A 16,877-nucleotide genomic window follows, 5' to 3' on the forward strand; every position below is an offset into this window, starting at 1 on the left:
TAGCAAATCATACTCTGGGGAGCAAATCAAACCTCATGCTGGCTTTGTACATAATGGTATGCAAGTATGGATTACATAGAGCACGGGCGACCAAAATTATTGACAGTTGGTTCACCATTCTCCAGTATGTGGCCACTTGCCATTAGGAACACTCTTGAGACCTCAAACTCTTCAAGATAGTTGAGTCTTGAAGTCTGAGGCTAAGAGGACCGACTCCTAATGAAAGTAGTGAGGCCACGGTTTGCTCATCCAGTCAAGTCACTAACCTTTGACTGTCGCCGAGGGTTTTGCTGGAATGACAAATTGAGCAGGAACTCTGGATATAGGCAGAATTTCATGCTCTACTCGCAAACATTTTTTCAGATGGAGCATATCTTAAAAAAAAGGTTCATTATAGCCTTTTGATCAGCAATGGTGGCAGAACAGACAGATCTGTTAAACAAAGCTGGTAGTTGGAAAGGCGTGCTGAGAGCACTCCCTGAAGGATACAAACACCAATCAAGTTAGATTAGATGGCCAAAGACTGAAATTTAAGAACAATGTTGAGTTGTTCGAACTGGTAGGACACTCCCAAGACTTGCACTGTACAAATCTGAAGTGAGCCCCTAGAGAAGGAGCCAAGGTGCATGCTGCCTATTGAGGCAGGACAAGATGACCCAAAACGACTACACTAGCGATGCAATTTAAATAAAAACTGCTGTTACTGAGGATTCCTGATCTGATTGGGAGTATTCAAACAGAACGTCAATCTACAAAAGCTCCAATGCTGGATAATTAAGTGCTTTCCCAATACAGTGCATGCTTAGACTTCTGAAATGCTCACACATCATACATAAACACCAAATACTTTGTTTCTGAAAATACTAGGTTTTATTCACACCCCAGTGGTAAACAACCTTAATATGGTGACTAGATATTAAATGTAAATCACCATCACATAAAATACAAAAACCCATTGCAAACAAGCAGTTATGAACATTAGACATGGTCGTTGGAATTTGACAACCAGTTCTTTAGTCTTCAGTCAAATTCAAAATGCATCGTCTCCCAGTGATCACATCATTGCATTTCTAGGAAAGTAAGGGGAAGGCACATCTAGTGCAAGCAGACAAACTTCAAAATTACTGGGCTGAAATACTTTGGTTGGTTCTCAAGAAGAATTATTTTCTTTAATATTTTTTGTTGAAAAACTGTTTGGTATCCTCAACGGCTGCAGTCCAAAACTACATGACAGAAGAGACAAAGAATGAACATTGATGCCGAGATTCACTGCATTTTAAGTATGCCAGAAGAGACTTAAAATGCCAAGTAGAATGGGAGGCTTACATTTGAAACTTCTCTTTAAATGTTTTTATTTATATATTTTAACAAAAAATTCATGTACTTGATTCTACCAGGAAATACAAAAACATAAGGCTGCAAGTAACTAAGTGAGTGTAGGCTATTACAGTGCAGGTAATTGCTCAAGGCCACTTCTTTACACACTGCTTCACTGCTGCTTGCACTCTGCTGGATTCTGATCCTTCTGTAATAGAAGAAGCGTTTCAGGTTCAAAAGAATTATGTAATCATTTCAAACAGTAAAAATGTCATTCATGCAACCCTATCCAGAAAAAAATCAACGTTATATTGAAAGCTACAGCAATTGGAGTACTATTGCCAAGAGGCTCCTACTCAAATCATTGGTGTTACAACAGGAACTAATTCCTGAGCTTAACCAGTGGAAGCTGCACCATCAAGGTCAACTGTTGTGTGGAGAAAGTGTTTTAGAGCATTGCTTCACACCATTGCTGAACATAGAATATGTTAATTACCTGTAACTGTGGTTCTCCAATATTGGTGTATGATTCAAACACGGTTACATACTGCCCGCCAGGCTAAGAATCCTCTGAATAACCAGCAATATAAAAATGAACTGCATTCAGTTTAGTCATTTATGGTTCATCTACTCTGCAGCCAATAGGGAACAAGTTACTTACCTGTAACTGTTCTCAAGCATGGGTCTGGCATGGATTCACATGCTCATGAATATTCCCAGTCGTCAGGCTGGGAATCCTCGGTAAAGAAAAGGGAATAGTTTCTTACCTGTAACTCCATTTCTCCAGCATTGGTATCTTTCATGGATTCACATGCTTTGAATATTCCCCGTCGTCAGGCTGGGAATCCCCGGTACATTGTATAGACCCTTTCCCGTAGGAAAACTTTTTCGACGCTTATGCGTCCTATCCACCTCGTTTTGTATCATGCGTGCCCGTGCCGTCAGGACGTCATGATATAAATACAGGCCCCGCCCCCGCGCTCCCTCAGATTTCGGCCCCCAAAGTAGTGGGGGAACCGGTTTGCATGATCAGGGGAGGCAGGTGGGCGCATGTGAATCCATGAAAGATACCAATGCTGGAGAAATGGAGTTACAGGTAAGAAACTATTCCCTTCTCCAGCATTGGATCTTTCATGGATTCACATGCTTTGAATAGATTACATAGCAGTACTACCCCCAAGAGGAGGCGTGCATGCAAACCCATATACTTTCTTCGTAAAGGCCGTTCCCTATGATCATGTATACATCAGTAATAGTTAACATAGGAAAAAACGGACCACATACAGTCATAAATTCCACAGGATGCAACCCCGCAGCCGGGGCTTACCTTACTGGAATAGGTGTCGAAGCACCGCCTGTCCCATCCGGGTGTCTTCGGCATGTTGCTGCGACAGGCAGTAATGGCGGGTAAAGGTGTGTGTAGTCGCCCAGGTAGCCGCCATGCAGATGTCCCCTAGAGGGACTCCGGCCCACAGTGCCGTCGACGATGCCGCTGCTCTAGTTGAATGAGCTCTCGGCCGTCGTAGAAGAGGCTTCCCTGCCCTGGAATGGCAGTACGAAATAGTAGATGACACCCATCTTGATAGTCCTTGCTTTGAAATGGCTTTTCCTCTAGCACCCAAACCATATGCCACGAACAGCTGTCTCGTTTCTCTGAATGGTTGCGTACGATGAAGATAAAATTTGAGAGCCCTTTTTACATCCAATGTGTGTAGCATGCGCTCCGCTCCCGAGCATGGCTCCGGAAAAAACGTAGGTAACACAATAGAGGAGTGTTTATGGAACACCGAAGGAGCTTTTGGTATGAACTGTGGGTTAGTGGCTAGGACTACCTTGGTCTTGAAAAATCGCAAGTATGGTGGGTCTACCATTAGAGCCTGAACTTCTGAAATACGTCGGGCTGAAGTGATGGCCACCAGGAAGGCCAATTTCCACGACAGAAACTTTAGAGACGATGATGACATTGGCTCAAAAGGAGGCTTCATAAGAGACGTTAAGACCAGATTGAGGCTCCACTCCGGTGGAAATTTCTTCTCTGGAGGGAAACTCCGAAAGAGGCCTTTAAGGAAGTGCTTAATCAGGCGGTCGCTGAACAATGGTGCCGAGTGCCGTCGACGAGTAAACCTGGAAATGGCTGCTAGGTGTACTTTTATTGACGACACCGACAGGCCCTTTTGAGCTAATAACAGCAAGTATGGAAGGAGCTGTTCCGGCCTAATCGATTGCGGGGCCAAACCTGGTTGATCCTTACACCATTGACAGAACCTTTTCCATTTGTACGCGTATGAGGCGTTTGTGGAAGGTGCTCTTGCAGGATACGTCGACAGTCCTCCGGAATCGTTAGCCGACCAAATTCGGCGAAGTCAGGAGCCAGGCCGTCAACTTGAGGCTGTCCGGGTCGTGATGCCAAACGACACCCTCCTGTCGAGACAGAAGGTCGGGGGTCTTCTGGAATCTCATCGGTTCCGCCGCCGCTAAGTGTAGTAGGTCTGAAAACCACACCTGTCTGGCCCAGTATGGGGCCACCAGAATTACCCGACATGGATACCTGAGGATCCATTGCAACGTCCTCCGGACAAGGGGAAAAGGAGGGAATGCGTACAGGAATTTGTTCGTCCATGGGAATGAGAACGCATCCCCCAGTGAGCCCTGCTGAGGCCATCTGCTTGCGTACTGATGGCATTTCTTGTTGTTCTTCGTTGCAAACAGGTCTATGGAAGGGTGTCCCCATTCCTTGAATACTTGTTGAAGTTGTTGGTCGTTCAGCACCCATTCGTGAACTTCGTTCATTTCTCTGCTGAGGGCATCGGCTTCCACGTTTTTCACTCCTGGTAGGTGAAACGCTAAGATTTGCATGTTGTGTTGCAGGGCCCAATGCCAGATTTTCTGTGCCTCCGTCGATAGGGACCTGGAACGTGTCCCTCCTTGTTTCCTCAAGTAGAACATCGTAGTGGTGTTGTCCGTCATGACACGCACCACCGAGTCCCTCAGTTGCGGAAGAAAAGACTTCAGAGCCCATCGCACTGCTCTCAGTTCTAGCAGGTTGATATGCAGGGAGGACTCCTGCAAAGACCACTGGCCTTGAACCTGTAACATATCCAGATGAGCTCCCCATCCGCTCAGCGATGCATCCGTCACCACCGTCTTTTGGAACTCTGGTTCCAGTAGAGGCATCCCTTTCGTTAGATGAGTAGACACTTTCCACCAGCCGAGTGCTTGAACTAGTTGTTCGTTGACGACCAGTCTGTCGGACCAGCGACCTCTGCTCTGTGCCCAACGGTCCGCTAGAAATTCCTGGCAAGGCCTCATAAACAGACGGCAGTTGTTTATTAACGGAATGCAGGACGACATGGTCCCTAGCAGGGACATGTACTTGCGCACAGAGACTTTGGTACCGCCTCTCCATTCCGACGCCTTGTTTTGAAGTTTCTGAATTCTTTCGCTGGATGGTTTTACCAGGCTTGTGTGTGTATGAAACTCCGCTCCTAGAAAGACCAAGGTCCTCGAAGGCTCTACTGAGGACTTGTTGAAGTTTATTGCGAAGCCCAGTTCCTGTAAGATGGACATTGTGGCTCGTAGACTGTCTCGTGTTTGTTCTTTGGATGACCCTCTGACTAGCCAGTCGTCTAGATATGGATAGACATGATGACCATCCTTCCTTAAATGGGCCGCTATAGGGGCCAAGCACTTGGTGAACGTCCTGGGGGAGGACTTGAGCCCGAACGGGAGGATCTTGAACTGAAAATGCTTTCTCCCGACGACGAATCTTAAATATTTCCTGTGTCGTGGGCGTATTGGGATGTGAAAATAAGCATCCTGAAGGTCTAGTGATGATAGATAGTCCATGGGTTGCACCGATCTGATAACCTCTTGGAGTTTTAGCATTTTGAATTTTTGGCTCTTTAGCCACTTGTTGAGTACCCTCAGGTCGAGAATGGGCCTCCATTTGCCATTTGGCTTTTTGACCACAAAGAACCTGGAATAAACTCCTTGGCCTTCCTGTGCCACAGGAACTCTCTCTACCGCCCCTTTTCGCAACATAAGCGCCGCCTCTTGTCGTAGGATTTGGAGGTGGGGCTGTGTCGAGAATAAAGGAGGAAGACGCGGAGGCTTGTCTTTGAATTGCAGCGCATGACCCATGCGAATCGTGTCTAGGACCCATCGATCTTTGGTGATGCATTTCCATCGGTCGAAGTGATGAGACTCGACCCCCCAGGACGTTCCAAAGGCCGTCATTGGTTGCTGGTTTGCTTGTTCTTCGTTGACGACGGACCTGAGCCTCGACGCCTGGAGGCTTGATAGTCCCTGCTTCCACGTGCCGACTGGGACGCTCGTCTGAACCCTTGTGAAGAGTACGAGGGCCTGTTAAATCCACGGTCCCTCGAGGCTCCAAAGCGGGAGTTTCCAGAAGCACCTCTGAAGGGGCGAAAAGAGCGAAAATTTCTACCCGTTTGAAGGGCGCCGAGGGACCTAGCAGTATCCGTGTCTTCTTTCATCCCTTTCAGCGCTTCATCAACCTTTTCGCCAAACAGGTGCTCCCCTTCGCATGGCATGTCCAGGACTTTGTACTGTACTTCAGGACGGAAAGTAGTACATTTGAGCCACGCTTGTCGACGAAGCACTACTCCATGGTTGATTTGTTTGAAACCAGACTCTGCTAGGTCAACTGCGATATTAATAGCGTGGTTCGAGGCCTCTTCGCCGTCCCGCACCAGTAACATAGCTGCTTTCCGGTGTTCATCTGGCAGGTGTTCTAGGATAGGGGCTAATTTGTGCCACATTTCCCTATCATATCGTGACACGATCGCTAAGGAATTGGCTGCTCTTACTGTCGTCGCTCCGACCGAGAGCACCTTCTTTCCAAATGCGTCCTGCCTCCTAGCCTCGCTTTCCGGTGGCGTTGAACATTTTTGCTGGACCCTGGCCTTCCTAGCCGCTGCCGCCGACACCACCGAGTCAGACAGAGGCTGTGATGTTAGACATTTTGGAGTGGACTCCGGAGCTTTAAACTTTTTCTCGATCCGTCCCTTTATGGCTGGTTCCGAGAACGGATGGCGCATCGTCTTGAGACCTTCTTGCCACACGTGGTCAAGGATTGGGATGGCAAATACCGATTTTCTCCTTTGACCCATATGGTCAAAAAGGAAACAGTCTTTCCTCTGCTCCTCAGGCATCAAGCCGAATTCGGAACACGCTTTCCCCATCATTGCATGGAAGGCTCCCACATCATCAGGGGGAGATGGCTGTGTCTGGCTCCTCGTAGACTCCAATTCTACATCCGAATTCCATGTCGGGTCCCTCGACGGTGACAGGGAGATGTCTGACCCCGAGTCATCACGTATAGAGTCGGACTCCGACAACTCACCCTCCTCCTGAGCTCGAGGACGATCTTTCACCGCCTGGGGAGCCGATGGGTGATTCGTCGACGAGCGAGCCGTACAAGTTTGCTCGTCGATGGAAGGTACAGACAAAAGTGACGATGACGTCCCAGGTTGAGGGAACTGGGTATCCAGCCGCTGTAGTAGCTTCTGAAGAGTATTAAGCACATCCAGAGACAAAACTGTCTGGGGGTTCAGTAACGTGGATGATATAGGTACCATACCCCCGCTCGCACTCGCCGTCGACGTGGAAGGCCGTAAGCCTAAATCCGATGGCTGCAGAACCATGTCACCTTCCCCTTCCGCCGAGCAGGCCGTGTCTGGCTGCAGTAAGACCTCAGGGGGGATCGGGTCATAGACCTCAGGCAGCCAAGCCATAGACTGAGTCTCCGTCGACGAAGGAATCCCAACCGCTGCTGCTTGAACGGTAATAGGCATCGTCAATGACACCGAGGTAAACGAGGAAGTCGTCGTCGTCGAGCCCTTAGACTTCGTCGTCGATTTCGATGCCGACTTCCCGGCTGAAGCTTCTCGACTCACGGAAGACCTGGGACGGTCCCCTGAGGAGGATTTAGACAGCGCTAGCCTCTCCGTCTTAGATGATGAGGAGGAGGGCTTTTTATGTGACGAGGAGGATCCAGCATGTTTCCCCTTATGCTTGTCCTCAGCGCGAATTTCTGCTGGCCGCACCTTCTTCGATGGAGGCTCCGACTTGCTCCTGGAGGCCGTGGAGCCAACTTCCGAAGCCGGGTAGGCACCCGCTCCGTCATTAAGCCAGTCGACCAGCCTTCTTTTACGGTCCTTAAGGGTTTTTTGGGAGAAACCCTGGCATATCTCACATGTCTCCGCCGTGTGGTGCGGGTGGAGGCAGTAGATACAGTCCATGTGGCCGTCTCCTTCATAAACCTTTTTGAGGCCACAGGTTGCACATGGGCGAAATAACGCCTTTCCAGACATAATTCTCCAGAATTTGAACTTCGCTTACGCGAAACAGACAAAAAAATAAAAAATAACCTAGTTTTCACTAGTAGTAACCACGAGGATCCCACTGCTTTGAAAGACGGTTGAAATCTGAGGGAGCGTGGGGGCGGGGCCTGTATTTATATCATGACGTCCTGACGGCACGGGCACGCATGATACAAAACGAGGTGGATAGGACGCATAAGCGTCGAAAAAGTTTTCCTACGGGAAAGGGTCTATACAATGTACCGGGGATTCCCAGCCTGACGACGGGGAATATTCAAAGCATGTGAATCCATGAAAGATCCAATGCTGGAGAAAAATCAGTATCCGTTTCGTTTCTGATCTGTCTTTCCTAGTAGTAACCAATCACTGATCTCTGCGTCACACTGACCACAGCCAATGACTGCCCTCTACCTAAGCCCCGCCTCTGGCAGCCATCTTCAGATTTGGTAGCACGTGAAGTGGCAGTATGACCAAGTGAAGAGCCGCAGAGGGGTAGGCGGGAGGGTTTGCATGTGAATCCATGCCAGACCCATGCTGGAGAACAACAGTTACAGGTAAGTAACTTTTTCCTTCTCCAGCTTGGGGTCTGGCATGGATTCACATGCTCATGAATATAAGATTAAATAGCAGTACACACATGCACAACCACGGGGGGGGGGTGGCCAAAAAACACAACATTAAGCATCTTACCTCCTCACCAGGCTCACCTTAAGCGAACAGGTTGCGCAGCACTGCTTGGCCGACCCTGGACTCCTCTCTGGAATCCCGATCGATGCAGTAGAATCTCATAAAGGTGTGCGTCGACCTCCACGTAGCAGCCCTGCAGAAGTCCAGCAGGGGCACACCAGATAAGAATACCGTAGTAGCAGAAATCGCTCTGGTCGAATGGGCTCTCGGACGGCCTGGCAGCGGTTAGCCAACCGGTGAGTGCATGATACAGCCGGAGAGCCATCTGGAAATAGAAGACTTCGAGAGAGCCTTCCCTTGATTCACAGGTTCAAAGTTCACAAACAGCTGTGATGTCCTCCGGAAACTTTGTGCGGTCCACGTAGAACTTCAGCGATCTAGGCACATCCAGCGAGTGCAAAGTCCTCTCGGCCGGCGACAAAGGAGACGGGAAGAAAACAGGTAACTCATTAAGATGGAAGTCCGACGGCACCTTGGGCATAAAGCAGGGGTGCGTCCTAGGCACCACCCTCGAGGCATGGAAGGAACAAGTTACTTACCTGTAACTGTTCTCCAGCATGGGTCTGGCATGGATTCACATGCTCATGAATATTCCCCGTCGTCAGGCTGGGAATCCTCGGTAAAGAAAAAACCAGTATCAGTTTCGTTTCTGATCTGTCTTTCGTAGTAATAACCAATCACTGGTCTCTGCGTCATACTGACCACAGCCAATGACTGCCCTCTACCTAAGCACCGCCTCTGGCAGCCATCTTCAGATTTGGAAGCACGTGAAGTGGCAGTATGACCAAGTGAAGAGCCGCAGAGGGGTAGGCGGGAGGGTTCGCATGTGAATCCATGCCAGACCCATGCTGGAGAACAACAGTTACAGGTAAGTAACTTGTTCCTTCTCCAGCATGGGGTCTGGCATGGATTCACATGCTCATGAATAAAGAATACATAGCAGTACACACATGCACAACCACGGGAGGTGGCAAAGGCTCAACATTAAGCATTGCATCAAACTCAACCTTAAGCATCTTACCTCCTCACCAGGCTCACCTCAGGCGAACAGGTTGCGCAGCACTGCTTGGCCGACCCTGGACTCCTCCCTGGAATCCCGATAGACGCAGTAGAACTTCGTGAAGGTGTGCGTCGACCTCCACGTAGCAGCCCTGCATATGTCCAGCAGGTGCACACCAGAAAGGAACGCCGTGGTAGCTGCGATCGCTCTGGTGGAATGGGCTCTCGGACGGCCGGGCAGCGGTCGGTTTGCCAACCGATGACAGTACATGATACAGCCGGAGAGCCATCTGGAAATGGAAGCCTTCGGAAGAGCCTTCCCCTGATTGACAGGTCCAAAGTTCACAAAGAGTTGTGACGTCTTCCGGTCCACGTAGAACTTCAGCGCTCTAGCCACATCCAGCGAGTGCAAAGTCCTCTCAGCCGGCGACGAAGGCGACGGGAAGAATACAGGCAACACCAAGGGTTCGTTGAGATGGAAGTCCGACGGTACCTTGGGCATGAAGGAGGGGTGCGTCCTGAGCACTACCCTCGTGTCGTGAAAAGTCAAGTACTGGATCTCTCCCACCCGTCGTGCGGAGGTGATGGCCACAAGAAACGCTGTTTTCCACGACAGAAACTTCAACGGGGCCGAGTGCAGAGGCTCGAACGGAGGTCCCATGAGCTTGGTCAGCACCACGTTGAGCTCCCACGCCGGGGCCGGAGCCTTCACGGGCGGGAACGATCTGAACAGTCCCTTCATGAACTCGTTCACCAGACGATGAGACCACAAGGACGTCCGTCCCGTGGTTCTGGTGTATCGGGAGATCGCAGCAAGATGAATCTTGATGGACGCGTGTGCCAGTCCAGCTTTGGCCACCGTCAGCAGGTACGGCAGAACTTGGGGAGCCGTAATCCATAGAGGGTTAATCTTCTGTGCGTGGCACCAGACAGAGAACCTCTTCCATTTGTGTCCGTAGCATTTAAGAGTCGAGGACGCCCTGGCCTTTGCAAGAACCTCTCTGCAGTCGGCCGGTATGTCGTATCCTCCAAACTCTAGCGCTGCAGGAGCCAGGCCTGCAAGTTCAGCGATTTCGGGTTGTGGTGGAGGATGGCGCCTCCTTCCCTGGAGAGCAGATCTGCGTCCACCGGCAGCTTGATTGGCGGGGACGCTGACAAGTCCAGAAGGTCCGGGAACCATATCTGCCTCGTCCACGCAGGTGCGACGAGGATCATCCTGCACCGTGACCTCTTGAGCTGGTTGACGAGCCGGATTAGCAGTGGCAAAGGAGGGAACGCGTAGAGGAACAGGCCCTCCCAGGGGAACGAGAAAGCATCGCCCATGCTCTTCGCCTGGGGAAACCTGCTGGCGAACCTCCGGCACTTGGAGTTCGTCGCCGTCGCGAACAGGTCGATCTGGGGTGTGCCCCACCGTCGGAAGAGGCGATCCACTAGATCCTGCCGTAGTTCCCACTCGTGGCACGAGCGCAGCTCCCTGCTGAGTGAGTCGGCGATGGTGTTTTTTATCCCTGCCAGATGAAACGGCACCAGAAACATCCCTTGGGCGACTGCCCAATGCCACAGGTCCTGCGCCTCCTTGGACAGTGCTGGGGACCTGGTTCCGCCCTGTTTTCTGATGTAAAACATGGTGGTGGTGTTGTCAGAGAAGATCCTCACCACCTTGCCCTTGAGGGACGGAAGGAAGGACCTGAGGGCCCAAAACACTGCACGGAGCTCCAGGACGTTGATATGTAAGGATTTCTCCGTCGGGAGCCAAAGGCCCCTTGCGTGCAGATTTTCGGTGTGCGCTCCCCACCCTTCCAGGGAGGCATCCGTGGTCACTGTCTCCTGGTGGGCTGGGGTCTGTAAGTCCATGCCTGCCGTCAGATGCGCGCGGGTGCCCCACCACCGGATCGCTCGTCGGAAACTCTCCGAGTGTGATCCTTTCGTCGGAAACTCTCCGAGTGTGATCCTTTCCTCGAAGCTGCCCGTCGTTTGGATCCAGCGCGCGTCCAGGAACTCCTGCAACGGGCGCATCCGGAGCCTGCACATGGAAATGAGGTAGATGCAGGAAGACATCATTCCAAGGAGGGACTTGATGGACCTCACCTTGGCCGCGTCGGCCACCAAGATCCGCTGCACCTTGCCCAGGATGGTCCTGGTCCTCTCCTCCGACGGGGAGGCCAGAAGGGACACGGTGTTGAGCCTCGCTCCCAGAAACAGTGTCTTGCGCGGGTACCAGGTGGGATTTGGCGTAGTTCACGGAGAATCCCAGGTCCGTGAGAAGTTGGACGGTCCTTGCCGTGTGAACCACGGCGAGCTCCCTTGTCTTGGCTCGGATGAGCCAGTCGTCCAGGTAGGGGTAGACGTGGATCCCTTCGCGGCGCAGCTGAGCCGCCACCCGTGCGAGGCACTTGGTGAACACCCTGGGTGCCGACCGTAGACCGAAGGGGAGGTCTTTGAACTGGTAATGCCGCCCTTGGACCACAAACCTGAGGAATTTTCGGTGCCCCTTCAAGATGGGAATATGGAAGTAGGCATCCTCCAAATCCAACGACGACAGGAAGTCTCCTTCCTCCAGCTGACCCAGGACGTGCTGGAGGGTGACCATCCGGAACTTTTGCGCCTTGATGAACTTGTTCAGAGGTCGCAGGTCCAGGATGGGGCGCCATCCCCCCCTGTCTTCTTCACGAGGAAGTATCTCGAGTAGACTCCGGAGCCCCGAAGCCTCTTTGGGACGAGTTCGATGGCGCCCTTCTTGAGCATCGCCTTCACCTCCATGAAGTTCTTTCCTGGCCACGGGGGGGACGCGCGGACACTTTCTTTGAAACTCGAGCGCGTGGCCCCGGGCCAAGGCGTCCAGCACCCAACGGTCGGTGGAGATGGACTCCCACACGCTGACGAAGCTCGCCAGCCGGCCTCCCACCGGGGTGCTTCGGTGGGGGCCCGACCCCCGGCCGGTTCAATCCTGCTTCGACGAGGCTTTAGCGCCTTGTCCTTGGCGACGACGGCGGGGTCCGCCAGGCTTGCCTCGTCCTCTGTAGGCCTCCTGAGATGACGAGCGGGCCGCTTGACGGTAGGAGGAGAAACCGCCGCCGGAACCTTTGGAGGTGCCCTTGCCTCCGCTGCTCCGAAAGGGCGTCCGTCGTTGTTGCAGAACTCCCAGGGCCCGGGCCGTCTCGGTGTCCGCTTTAATGGCCTGAAGGGAATCGTCCACCGTTTTCCCAAACAGGTTGTTCCCATCGAAGGGCATGTCCAGGACTCTGGTCTGAACGTCTTGACGGAAGTACGTAGCCTTGAGCCATCCACGCCGCCTAAGGCAAACGCCGTTGCCCAACTGGCGGAACCCAGTGTCGGCGATGTCCGTCGCAACGGTAATGGCGTGGTCCGAAGCCACCTCACCTTCCTGCAGGATCTCCAGGGCCTCTGCCCTCTTGTCGTCCGGCAAGAAGTCCAGCAGGGGAGCCAGTTTGTACCAGAGCTCCTTGTCGTATCAGGCCACGATAGCCAAGGCGTTGGCAGCTTTAATCGTCGTCGCTGCAGACGAGATGACTGCGTCCCATAGCGTCCAATTTCTTTCCCTCGGCGTCCGGTGGGGAAGTCGATGTGGAGGCCGCACCCCCCCCCCCCCGCTTTTTTCCTGGCCGCCGCGGAGACGACGGAGTCCGGAGTAGGCTGCACCTGGAGGCACAGGGGGGCCGTGTCCGGGACCCGGTACTTTCTCTCGTACCGGTCTCTTCTAGCTGGCGTCATGGACGGGTTCTTGAGGAGGGTGAGGCCCTCATCCCAAATGTCATCCAATAGAGGCACCGCAAGGACCGTCTTCCTCTTGGCCTCGCGCCGCTGATAAAGGAAACCTTCCTTCTTCTCCTCAGGGCAGAGTTGGAAAAGCTCGGATGCCCTGGCGATCCTTGAGTGGAACGATCCAATCTCGTCGGGCGGAGAAGCCCTGGTGGGAGGAGACGGTACATCCTCGTCGTATACCTCGTCGCCCGTACAGTCCCCGTATCATCCCCTCGGGTGGACGGGGAGGAGGGCTGGAAGGGGCGCGACGGCTGAAAAGGAGGTGGAGGGTGGATCCTTCTTTTCTTGGTAGGGGGAACACCAGAAGGTCCCGGTTCTGGGTCCCCAGACGGGAGAGGTTCCGTCGGCAACGGTAGTCTCGTCCTTATCTCTGAGCATAAGGACTGTATAGCCAACAAAATGGCCACCGAGTTGTCTCGAGGCGCTGGCAGAGGGGAATCCGACGGGCGATCAGGGGCCCCGTCAGTACCCTCGACGATGTCGTCGTCACCTGCGTCGGGATCCATCCCGACGGGCCGGTCTTCTTCCACGCCGAGGCTTAAGACCCCGACCAGCTCCTCCTCCGAGGTTGAGGCCGAATCTACGACGACGCCCTGCCCCCCCCCCCCTTTTTCTTCCCCACGGGGGATTTCACGGGGGTCCTATCGATGGGCACAAAAGAGGACTCCCTCCGAGGTGGCAGGGAGACTGAGCCCCGAGGTCGCCACCACTGGTGTAGCCTCCACAGGCTGAGCCAGGGCCGCCGCGACAGTATCGATAGAGGGCTTGGCCGGATGGATTAAGGCCTTCACCACCTTAGGTGCGCTCGCCGCCTTATCCTTGAGGGGGGGGGGGGGGGGGGACACTGCCTCGCTCCCCCTCCGCCTTCGAGCTCGACCGGGGCCTCTCCAGGAGCTTCGCCGGGTGCTCGGCCTTCCTCTTACCCGACCCAGAGCGTTGGCTCGTGGTTGATGGTGCCGGGGAGGGTGCGCCCTGCCTGGCGCCCGTAGAGCCCGACCGTTCGGCGCTCCCAGTGCCAGCGGACTCGCGGTGCTTGGCCTTATGTTGGACCCCCGTCGCCGGGGCGTCCTCAAAGGTCTTAGAAGACCGCTCGGATTTCTTCCTCTTCTCGCCGGACGGGCTCTTCCCTTCTAGCCAGTTGGCGAGACGTTGATGGCGGTCCTTCATGGTCCGCTCCGACATGTTGCCGCAAAACGCACAGTTCGTCTCCACGTGCGTCTTGTCCTCATGTAGGCAGTAAAGACAAAAAGAGTGTTCGTCCTCCTTGAAGACGTTCTGCAGCTGGCATCCAGGGCAGACCCTGAACAGCTTTCCGGGCGTCGAGCTTCCCTTCTCCTGGGCCATGGCCGGGCCTGAGAAACTTCTGGAGTCCTCCAAAAGCGTAGCTCGATGAAATCTTCACCCTTGAGGGGCACAGACGAATCCGAAACGGGTCCCCGTTGATCGGATGGAGAGTCGGTGGAGCTTGAGGCTCTTTTGACCGAAAAAACGAAGTTTTTGAGAAAAAACGTGAAAAAAATAGCACTAACGCTCGAGAGCAATAGCACGAGGATCCCAACACATGAACGTGTGGTAAAAATCTGAAGATGGCTGCCAGAGGCGGTGCTTAGGTAGAGGGCAGTCATTGGCTGTGGTCAGTATGACGCAGAGACCAGTGATTGGTTATTACTACGAAAGACAGATCAGAAACGAAACTGATACTGGTTTTTTCTTTACCGAGGATTCCCAGCCTGACGGGGAATATTCATGAGCATGTGAATCCATGCCAGACCCCATGCTGGAGAAAGTCAAGTACGGTGCTTTGCAGGCTAGGGCCTGGATCTCTCCCACTCGTCGTGCGGAGGTAATTGCCACCAGGAACGCAGTCTTCCACGACACAAACTTCATAGGTGCGGAGTGCATCGGCTCGAATTGGGGCCCCATGAGCCTGGTCAGCACCACGTTAAGTTCCCACGCCGGGGCCTTCACCGGCGGGAACAACCGGAACAGTCCTTTCATAAGCTTTTACCAGTCGATGGGACCACAGGGACGTCCGTCCTGTGGTTCTGGTGTATCTGGAGATCACCGCCAGATGAATCTTAATGGAGGCATGGGCTAGCCCAGCCTTTGCCAGCGATAGCAGGTACGGCAGCACTTGAGGGGCCGTAATCCGTAGGGGGTTGATCTGTGCACGGCACCAGATAGAGAACCTCTTCCACTTATGACCGTAGCATTTGAGAGTCGAGGACGCCCTGGTCTTTGCAAGAACCTCTCTGCAATCGGCCAGTATATCGTAGCCTCCAAACTCTAGCGCTGCAGGAGCCAAGCCTGCAGGTTCAGCGACGCCGGGTCGTGGTGGAAGATGGCGCCTACTTCTCTGGAGAGAAGGTCCGTGTCCGCCGACAGCTTGATGGGAGGGGACGTTGACAAGTCCAGAAGGTCCTGGAACCAGATCCGCCTCGGCCACGCCGGTGCGACGAGGATCATCCTGCACCGGGACCTCGAGCTGGTTGATGAGTCGAAGCAGCAACGGAGGGAACGCATATAGGTATAGACCGTCCCAGGGGAACGAGAACGCATCGCCCATGCTGCTCGGCTGGGGAAACCTGCTGGCAAACCTCTTGCACTTAGAGTTCGTTGCTGTTGCGAACAGGTCGATTTGGGGTTTGCCCCATCGTCGAAAGAGTTGATCCACCTGATCCTGGTGCAGTTCCCACTCGTGACATGCGCGCAGCTCCCTGCTGAGCGAGTCGGCGATGGTGTTGCTTTCTCCTGCCAGGTGGAAGGGAACATCCCCTGGGCGACCGCCCAGTGCCACAGATACTGTGCCTCCTTGGATAGAGCTGGGGATCTGGTGCCTCCCTGCTTCCGTATGTAAAACATTGTCCTGGTGTTGTCCGTGAAGATCTGCACCACCTTGCCCTTGAGCGACGGGAGGAACGATTTGAGAGCCCAGAACACGGCTCGGAGTTCCAGGACTTTGATGTGCAGGGGCCTCTCCTCCGGGAGCCAGAGGCCTCTTGCGTGGAGATCTCTGGTGTGGGCGCCCCAACCTTCCAGGGATGCGTCCGGCGTCACCATCTCCTGGTACGCCGGCGTCTGAAAGTCCTTGCCTGCCGTGAGGTGCGCTCGAACGCCCCACCACTGAATCGCCCGCCGGAACACCTCGTTGAGGGGGACCCTGTCTTCGAAGGTGCCCGTCGCCTGCATCCAACGGGCGTCGAGAAATTCTTGAAGAGGGCGCATCCGTAGTCTGCAGAGGCGCACTAGGTAGATGCAAGAGGACATCATCCCCAGGAAGGACCTCACCCTGGTCACGTCCGTGGCTAGCAGGCGCTGCACTTTGCCTAGAATGGTCTTCGTCCGTACTTCTGACGGGGCCACTAGGCGCCTCACTGTATCGAGCTTCGCTCCCAGAAACAGGGCCACCTGCGACGGCACCAAGTGGGACTTCGGGTAGTTTATGGCGAATCCCAGGTTTGTGAGTAGCTGGACGGTCTTTGCAGTGTGTTCGATGGCGAGATCCCTCGTCCTTGAGCGGATGAGCCAGTCGTCCAGGTAGGGGTAGACGTGAATCCCCTGTAGGTGCAGCCGCGCCGCCACTGGTGCTAGGCACTTGGTAAAGACCCTCAATCCGAATGGCAGTGCTCTGAATTGGTAGTGGCGTCCCTGGACGAAGAACCTGAGAAACTTCGGTGACTTTTGAGGATGGGAACGTGGAAGTAAGCATCCTCCAGGTCCAACAACTATAGAAAGTCGCCCTCCTCC

General features: G+C 53.6%; 1 protein-coding gene across 4 annotated transcripts in view; it reads right to left on the reverse strand.

The window, feature by feature from the left end:
• Window positions 1-847: 847 nt before the first annotated feature.
• The window catches only part of NAP1L1 (nucleosome assembly protein 1 like 1), a 269,587-nt gene continuing 253,557 nt past the window's right edge, over window positions 848-16,877 (reverse strand). For all 4 annotated transcript variants that reach the window (XM_069629373.1, XM_069629371.1, XM_069629370.1 and 1 more), the window contains one exon: window positions 848-1,525. In XM_069629373.1, the coding sequence (XP_069485474.1) occupies window positions 1,490-1,525 (36 nt within the window). In that variant the 3' untranslated portion in view covers window positions 848-1,489. The remainder of the gene's footprint in view (window positions 1,526-16,877) is intronic.

This window comes from Ambystoma mexicanum, chromosome 12 (assembly GCF_040938575.1).
Source record: "Ambystoma mexicanum isolate Mex_15411 chromosome 12, UKY_AmexF1_1, whole genome shotgun sequence".
Lineage (NCBI taxonomy): Eukaryota > Metazoa > Chordata > Amphibia > Caudata > Ambystomatidae > Ambystoma > Ambystoma mexicanum.